The sequence below is a fragment of the Eufriesea mexicana genome, unplaced genomic scaffold, assembly GCF_001483705.2.
Source record: "Eufriesea mexicana isolate 0111107269 unplaced genomic scaffold, ASM148370v2 scaffold474474812, whole genome shotgun sequence".
In the NCBI taxonomy this organism is placed as follows: domain Eukaryota; kingdom Metazoa; phylum Arthropoda; class Insecta; order Hymenoptera; family Apidae; genus Eufriesea; species Eufriesea mexicana.
Genome location: NW_016907966.1, coordinates 613,249 through 623,119, shown reverse-complemented (window position 1 = coordinate 623,119; position 9,871 = coordinate 613,249). Strand labels below are relative to the sequence as shown.

General features: G+C 28.2%; 1 protein-coding gene across 1 annotated transcript in view; it reads left to right on the top strand.

The window, feature by feature from the left end:
* The window catches only part of LOC108548817 (major facilitator superfamily domain-containing protein 6), a 60,134-nt gene that overhangs the window by 45,203 nt on the left and 5,060 nt on the right, over nucleotides 1-9,871 (top strand). The window contains exons 6-8 of the mRNA XM_017901941.1: nucleotides 1,140-1,506; nucleotides 4,671-4,851; nucleotides 5,782-5,945. Of these exons, the coding sequence (XP_017757430.1) occupies nucleotides 1,140-1,506; nucleotides 4,671-4,851; nucleotides 5,782-5,945 (712 nt within the window). The remainder of the gene's footprint in view (nucleotides 1-1,139; nucleotides 1,507-4,670; nucleotides 4,852-5,781; nucleotides 5,946-9,871) is intronic.

Below are 9,871 nucleotides of genomic sequence, written 5' to 3'. Positions count from 1 at the left end.
AAAATATTAATATTGATGTACTATATTGTAATATTATAATATAAAATATTAGTATTCCTATATTATACCTATATTATTTGCTATAAAGGAAATAATTATTTACTTTATATATATTAATGTACTAGTATTAATATACTATATATATTTTAATATAATATTACAAAATATTAATATTGATGTACTATATTGTAATTTTATAATATAAAATATTAGTATTCCTATACTATGCAATAATAAAATATTAATATTAATAATTTTGTAGTATATACTAGTATACTAATATACATTAATATACCATAAATTTTAATATAATATTACAAAATATTAATATTGATGCACTATATTGTAATATTATAATATAAAATATTAGTATTCCTATATTATACCTATATTATTTGCTATAAAGGAAATAATTATTTACTTTATATGTATTAATGTACTAGTATTAATATACTGTATATATTGTAATATAATATTACAAAATATTAATATTGATATACTATATTGTAATTTTATAATATAAAATATTAATATTCCCATACTATGGAATAATAAAATATTAATATTAATAATTTTGTATTATATACTAGTATACTAATATACATTAATATACCATAAAATTATTAACATATTAATACTATATAATTATATTTAAAATTGCATATTAATGCATTAATATCAATATATTAAGATTAGTGAATAAAACAATAATAGTAGAAAATTAATTGTATAACAATTACTACATAATTAATTACACATTATATATCAATTACTAACACTAAGTATTAATTATATACTAACTAACATAGTCATACATTATTGCATACAATTATTTACAACATTGTTATTAAAAAATAATATTAATTTTACACATTGATTATACATAATTATTAATGAATTATTGATTTACCAAATTGTGTAACTCCACGCAAGAAACAAGAAACAGAAAATTATTCTTAATACAAGATATTTAGCACCAAATAAGTGCTTCGACTCTAAAATTTAACAAAATTTTTTAAATGAAATTAAGCACTTTGACCTGAGAACGAATGGAGTATCATTGTAAATAATTCTGTTGATTTCTGTGCTACGTGTTAATTTCCTATGTATTAATCGCTACATACGTATACCATCTTCAGGTCAACGTCAGTCAACCGAGAAATCACTCGTACAAGTCGAAGCTGAAAATTCTGAAAGCTACGGAGGAGGACCGCGAGACGAAACGACAAAGGTACCTGTCGGAAGAGATAGCCTGGACAGGAAAGGAATTTCAGAAGATCACCTGCGGAAATCCTGATCTGGAAACCGAAAGGATAGCCCTCACCTTGCCGCTTTTTAATTACACCTTGAGTTCACAGCCGTACAAGACCCTGAACGCGGAAGACTGCAGCAAGAGGTGCATCGTCACTGCACCTCGCAGGGAGATGTGCTCGAACACGAAGACAGTGATCGAATACAACGTTAGCCTGACTTTCTGGCTCTACTTTGTCATCAGGGTGTTTATTAGTGAGTATTAATTTTCTACCGCTTTCTTTTTCATTTGAAGAGAGAAAAATGGAACGAGGAGGAAGACCTGGAGAAAAAAGAAATATTTGGCGCAGTGAAATGTTGCAAAATAATTAGTATAATTGGTCGTTTCGAGTATTAATATCAGGATTACTTTTGTGGATGATATATAGGGTGTTGAATAAAAAGGGGCTAAGATTTTTAGAGATTTTACTATAGTAAGCACTAAGAAGTGTAAGAGACGTAATTAATATTTTTAAAATATTGTTAATAGTATTTGATTTACTTTTATGGGTTATATATAGGGTGTTGAATAAAAAGGGGCTAAGATTTTCAGAGATTTTACTAAATTAAGCACTAAGAAGTGTAAGAGATGTAATTAATATTTTTTAAATATTGTCAATAATATTTGATTTACTTTTGTGGGTGATATATAGGGTGTTGAAAAAAGAGAGGCTAACGTCTTTAGAGATTTTACTATAGTAAGCACTAAGAAGTGTAAGAGACGTAATTAATATTTTTTAAATATTGTTAATAATATTTGATTTACTTTTGTGGGTGATATATAGGGTGTTGAAAAAAGAGAGGCTAACGTCTTCAGAGATTTTACTATAGTAAGCACTAAGAAGTATAAGAGACGTAATTAATATTGTTTAAATATTGTTAATAATATTTGATTTACTTTTGTGGGTGATATATAGGGTGTTGAAAAAGGGGAGGCTAACTTCTTCAGAGATTTTACTATAGTAAGCACTAAGAATTGTGAGAAATGTAGTTAATAATATTTTGGTAATATAATTAATAATATTTGATATACTTTTATGGGTGATATACAGGGTGTTGAAATCAACTTAGATTATTTATGAATATTTAATATCTTGCTGTATCTTATGTAAGTTTCTTTGCAAATTATTGCAAACTTTAAATTGTTATATCTCGATATAACAACATATTGAATGTCGACGAAATATTGTTTTGTAAATGAAAATATGGAACAAATTTTCTTCGTTCTAATAAAATTAGAATCTATGTCTAAAAATAAGTCAAAAAGGAAGAATAAAATTTTTTTGTAGAAGGTTTCGTTTTGAAAAAAATTGTATTTCAATGTTCGTGGGGTGCGTTCAATCATATTCTAATTTTAAAAATTTTTGTGTAGACAATCTTTTGTACTATTCTATCGTTTAATCCACTTAAAATAGATGTAAAAATACTATAAACGAATAGGTACAGTCTATAGTAAAATTCATAGCGTTAAAACTCGAATAAAAGAATGCATACCCCACGAATTTTCGACTTTGATTTTCTCGAAAATAAAGCCTCAAACGAAAAAATTTTATTCTTCTTTTTCGACTTGTTTTTACAAGTAGAATCACCTGTTGCTTGATTATACCAACACTTACAACACATCCTGTATATCTCTCTTCTATTACTATTACGTGATATGCCATTACGTAGTGTAAATAATTTCATCGTATTTGAAATTGTTTCTCTCAATTTTCTGTTTCATAATTTCATCGTATCTTTATCTAAAATTCTGTTTTAAATTTCCTAAAATACTAAATTTAATTTTCATTTGAATTAATTTGTATTAAAATATTTAAAAATATATATGTATCATTAGATACATTATAATGGATTAAATATCAGCAACATATTAGCAACATATAGCTAAATATCATTGACTAAATTTTATCATAGAGATAGGCAACGAGTAAATCAGAAATGTTACGTAACTTGTTGCCATGTATAGCTTCATTTCAACGATACTGAATTTGCGGTTACGGTTGCAAACCTGTTTCCATTCACATTGTAGGATTTGCGTTTTTCATGATGGAGCTCGTTGTTATTGGAAGCTAGAACCCGTTTGCAGTGTAAAAACGAACTTGTAAGGTTACGTAATGTTAGTAAAAAATTGACTATACTACATGTGAAATTATACTTATTAAAAAAATATATTGTTCAGGATATATTAATACTTCGGTAGAAAATATAAAAGTAGAATTATCAGAATTCGCTAAAAAATTTAAATAAGAATCAATTAGTAATCGAATTAATTTAGAATTAACGTAAAATAAAAATTTAATTTGGGACTAATCAAAAGTTAACAGTCAATTTGTAATTAATTTTCATTAAAACAAATTTACTGTAGAAGTTAATTAAAAATTTTTAATTCGTTCAAAATTAATTTTCTCTGATATAAGTTTTGGGTAATTTAATCCAACGTTAAAAATTAATTTAGTATTAATTTCCAGTGAAATAAATGTTTATAACATTGATTTATTTTTAGAAATTAATTTAGAAGCAATTTCCACCAAAGTATAATAAAAATTAGAATAAAAAGTTAGAATTAATTTCCATAGAATTTAATTTAAAATTTAAAGTTAAGGTAAAATTAATAAGAAACTAACAATTAGTTAAAAATTGACTTAAAATAAAAATTAATTTTGGATTAATTAATTCAGAATTAATTTCTAGTGAAATAATTTTCTTTTACTTTCTACCATTTGCTTTTATTATCTATTTCAATATTTATTATGCAATTTTATTATTATCATCAGTTTTTAATTTCATTTTTTAATTATATTTTTTATTATTTATTTATGTTACATAATTCAGTATTTTTTTTAAATCCATTTTACATTTTATTACTTATTTTTCTATTTTTTATCATTTACTTTCATTATTTATTCCAATTTTATGTCCTTAATTTATATTATTTCTTATTTTTCACTAGTTGACTACTTTTTTTTCATTCGTTTGCTTTTTAGTTTAGGTCAATTATTATTCCCGTTACCTCGTTATTTAATTAGGTCAATAATTCACCTTTCTAGTCATAGCCATATATTCTGACACACTCTGTATAATGAATGATTTCAACACCGTTATGATCTAACGCTCATAAATACCTATATACAAAACCAATAACTATAGAATTGCTATACTATTACCATAAAAGAATTTTATAAAAAATTCAAAATTCATTCAGTTTAAAGATAACGAGTTTCAAACATTGAATTAAATTATTCTTGCAAATTGCAGACATAAATCATTTCGCAACGAAGTATATAAAAATGTTTTAATCGACATAATCGATTCGACATAATTGACATAATCAACAAAAGCATCTTGTAACGAGGATTTTAATGTCTGAGCTTTAATTGCAGGTGTCATTGGTGGAACCACGTTTGCTATGTTCGAGGGCGCAGTAATAGCGATATTACGCGAACAAAAGGCCGATTATGGTCTTCAAAGGATTTATGGCAGTATAGGTGGTATGATATCCTCGCCACTGTCTGGACTTCTTATCGATTATGCGAGTGCTGGCAAAGGTTACACGGATTTCAGGTGAAAACACATTTCTTGAATATTTCACTATTTTTCTTACATAGCTGTAATAGTTATTTAAATATTCTAATTAAAATTTTAGAGATTATTATAATTTCTTTTTAATTTTAATTGCAAGTTTTGCAATTTAGAAATTTAAAAATTATGATGGTTATACTGATATTTTGAGAGTGAGTTATATATAGTTATAAAAAGTTACGAATTTATGAATTATGGTTTATCTAATTGAGAGAACATTTTAGAATTTCGGATTATAAATTTTGAATATTTGGATTTCGAAATTTGGAATTTTAGATATTCATTTTCGATTTTTTAATTTTCAATTCTGAATGTTAAATTTTTAGGATTGCTTTTTACTTTCAAAATACTAGTTTATAGTATCCTATAATAATTTACTATAAAGCTATGTCGTTGAAGTTTACTTCTGTCCACCATAATTATATATTCCATTTATTTAACAAATTTATCAAAAATTTCTATCATTTATATCAAAGAAGCAAAATGTTATACAAAATTTCCTATATAATATAATGTTCGTAAAAGTGCATATAAAGGAACATTTAACAAACAAATTCTGTAACACGATATAATAAATTAATTGCAGCTACGGTTGAATAATACTCTTAATTTCACCCTGAAATTTCATAAAATTCTATAGATTTAATCTTTTCACGAGTGAGTACTGTAGCAGTCTTAAGACGACATTCCGCTTAACTCACTAGCGCCACCACGGTCCATATCTCCAATAAATGTATCGTATATATCGTGTATATCGTTGAATTATATTCTACCTTTACAAATATAATCTTGGAATCTTCTTGCTGCGCGTGTTATATTGTTTGCAGATTATTATTTTAATAAATTTTTCGGTCGTATATGTACAAAAGAAAATTATATTTATTTATAAGTATACAATGAGTAATTTTCCAGACCTGCGTTTTGTCTATACGCGGCTCTAAAGTTGATGTCAGGATTGCTGATGCTCGCCATTAATTTGGAATTCAAATCACCGGCCACGAATGTGATCAGCGACGTCTTCACCGTGCTGAGGAATATCGAGGCTGCGGCGCTCTTCATCGCTTGCTTTATTCTGGGTAAGAATACCTATTTCATATATTTACATAGCAGTAGATATTACTAATATATAGTAGCTAATATATATAATATAATAAATTGAATAAACATAATAAGAAATTAATGAGATATAATAAATTTTTCGAATATTTCATTCTGCCTAGGAATACTAGTATACTTTATTTACCATAATGTATTTACTTATTATTTACCATTATTTATTTCATCATAAGAATACCTATTTACCTCTCTTTATTTTCTAGGAATATTTTTATTTGAGTATATAGTAACAGATATCGCTAATAATAGTTAATAATAAATACAATAGATGTATTAAATATAGTGATGAATAATAAATTTCTGTTAAAGGTTCTTTTTCTATCCTCAACTATTTCCCAAATTATTTTTTTGGGGAACGATAATAAAAATTTAATTATCACATTATCACAGAATTAATTAAGTGGCTCTCCCTTATTTACTTACTCTCTTAGTTACGACACTGGTGTTAAGAAATATATAGGTGCGAATTTACATGAAAAAATAAGTCGAAAATGTAGAATAACATTTTTCAGTACGAGGCTCCGTTTTCGAATAAATCGATGTCAAAGATTCGCAGAATAGCCCCACCACTTGCACCCCACTCCTGCTACGTCACTGTTGCGTTGGAGCCGCCATTTCCAATTTTAACGTTACACGTGATCGAACAAATATCGAAATAAAATTATTTTTCCGTTAAATGCTTGTTCATCGTCTGTGTGTGGAGCCTACCCTCGTAACGATCTCATTCGTTTAACTTTCTTGCAAGTGAATGCACACCCCACGAATATTTAACATCGTTTTACTCGAAAACGAAGTTTCGTATGGAAAAATGTCGCTCTACATTTTTGACTTATTTTTTCACGTAGATTCATCCCCTTTCGTCTTAATTCGCTAGTACAACCTAACCTAACCTTGTATATGAAGAGTTAGTTGGAATAAAGGGTTAATAACTTAGTCAGGCGAAGTTAGCAAAAATAGACGTTCGAATAAGTTGCACAATCTTCGTTATTGCTCATTTCCGCCAATCTTTGGCACACTGGTCGACGAACGAAATTACACTGACATTGACATTCCAAATCGATTCCGCGAAATTCCATGCAACTTCTGACAAGAGATTTAGTTTTAAATAATTTTAACTTGATTATAATTATACTCTACGTTGTTAATGGTGATATAATAACGGGTTGTTCTAATTAATTTCGAATGTTAATTTTTTAATGTTAATTTAATTTTATTTCATTAATTTTTTAATTTCGAGTGTTAATTTTTTAATGTTAATTTAATTTTGCTTCATTAATTTTTTAATTTCAAGTATTAATTTTTTAATGTTAATTTAATTGTATTTAATTAATTTTTTAATTTCAAGTGTTAATTTTTTAATGTTAATTTAATTTAATTTAATTTAATTTAATTCATCAAGTGTTAATTTTTTAATGTTAATTTAATTTAATTTAATTTAATTTAATTCATTTTTTAATTTCTAATATTGATTTTTCCTAGCATTGGGAACTATTTCAGAATATGTTTTTTTTTTACTGGAAATTGTTTAGAAAATTTATTCATTTATGGAATTGTAGATTTTTGTTACGATGACTAATTTTATTATAATTTTATTACAATTTCTAGAAATTCAAATATGTGTTGTTATATTACCCTTAACTTTTTCAATTATATAAATATTTATATTCATTTTTAGGAGATTTCTTCAACTATTGAAGATTATTTTGGAATATATATTTTTATTGAAAATTGTTTAAAAAATTTAAAATATATTGTGTGACATAACTAGAATTATAAATATCAAAAATTTATTCGTTTAAGGACTTCAAATGATGCAATGATTTTTTGGGGCCAGGTATTTCAAACACTCAGAATGCATTCTTAAACTACGTCACTCGTTTCTCGACTTTGTCGTAAATATCCTTTGCACACAATCACTTTCGTCCTAAGTCCCAAACGCTCTTAACACGCTAAGCGTTACGCCAGTCCCTGGGGACCGGTGCTAGACTTCCCATTTGGGCCCGACCCAGACTAGGACCAAAAGGTGCTAACTTCTGGTGTTAAATTCTTCGCTACCTTTGGACCTAATGTTTGGGAATTCCTGTTATAACAATTGCGCCAGTGGCCCACTTGACGGTCGAGTCTGGGCCTGAACAGAACGGAAAGCAAAACGGACTGGGCACTTAACCCTTTCGCTACAGCTGGTGTCCGTGTCAAAGGTGGTTAGGTTAGGTTCGCGCAATCTTTAGCATTCGGGGCCAAGTCTTTTGAAGCAGAAAAAGAACAATTGATCATCGCAATAGTGCTTGCAATTCTAAAGAGAGCTAAGTGGAAAGGGAGCACTTGTCTTAATTCTTGGCTCAATTTTTGTGACCGATGACTATAGTCACCTGTCGTGTATAGGTGACGTTTCGTACCTGGGTGACTATAGTCACCCGTTATAGCAAAAGGGTTAACATTCTTTCGGTGCTGTACTCGTTCCAATCCCACATATATGTTTTCAGAGAATTAAATAAATATGGCTGCGTGTACCATGTATAGTACACGTGGCCTGAAGGTCAAGTTTAACGTGTTCCATAAATGGTACACGTGGCACGCAACGTGTTAACACTAAACTATGGTCTAAATCAGCATTTTCCAAACCTTCATTAAAAATTGAATTCATCATTGGTCAACGTTACTATAATAATGACTCGTCTTCGCGAGTGATTTTTCTCCCAGTATATGTATAGTCATTTTCTCAGTATCTCTCATTATTTCATTTTATAAAGCTTCTATTTCTTTTCTATTCACTGGTTACTTGATTATGGTAGATTTAGTGTTAACCTTTTGCGCTCGACGATTTTCTGACTAAAGAAGGGTACGAGTTGAAAAAGGTTCTGCTATAAGGCTCATGATATTTTCTGAACAGTAAATAGGAAATCGTATAATAATTAACACGTAGAATTATTTAATTTCGATACCTCGCACACTGTTACATTATTTTAAATTTCATATATTAATTAATATCGAGCCTCGAAATTTTACCAAGTAGCGACTGAAAGGGTTAAAATATTATTATCGGCTGAATTTCTCATACCTAACAATCTTCTGATCCTTGCAAAATCCTTTGCTTTTCCTGATCAAAATTGTTGGAGCTTAATGCATCCCGATCCTTCCGAAGTCGTTCTAGACTTTTGAAATTCGCGGTACGATACGGCGAAGAGAAGGAGGAAGCAGATCACCGATGTTCAGACGATATCTCTATCTAGATCCTGCTATCCCTGTTCTCATCGTTCGGCGGAGTCGCGTCGCTTTTATTGCTGCTGGTGCCGATAGGCAGGATAACAGTGGAATTTCCGGACAGAGTCGTTATGGACCTTGGCTGTACAGGGAATAACGGGTTGTTTTACACCATGAGCCAGAATCATCCTTGCGAGACGAGCTTGCAGTCCAAGATCTCCACGAGGATAGAGAGTTGCGGGTAGGTAAGGGCGAGTGTTTCAACGATTCTGCATTTGTTTCAAAGAGAGTTCTGACTGTCGATCATTCGATAGCTATTTTTCTACTCGAAATGCTTGTTATTTTCGATTTTGTATAAATAAATTCTTGTGTGAAATTAGAGAATTGATATTTCTTTGATGGGTGCAACTGTTGTTATGTTAAAACTTTTAAACTGGAGTCTTAATTTCTTGGAAATTTGTCAAGAAATAGTTTGTTTCAAAGATACTTAATTACTAATAATTAAGTATACATTTGTATAATTTATAATTACATTTAATTAATAATAATTAATTATAAATTTGGACTCTTTATTTGGACTCTTCATTTTTTAGTCGTATCAAGTAATAGTTTATTAATATTTTTATTATAGTTTAATATTATAATTAATATTGTTTTAGTTAGTTTCTTAGTTTATTAATATTAT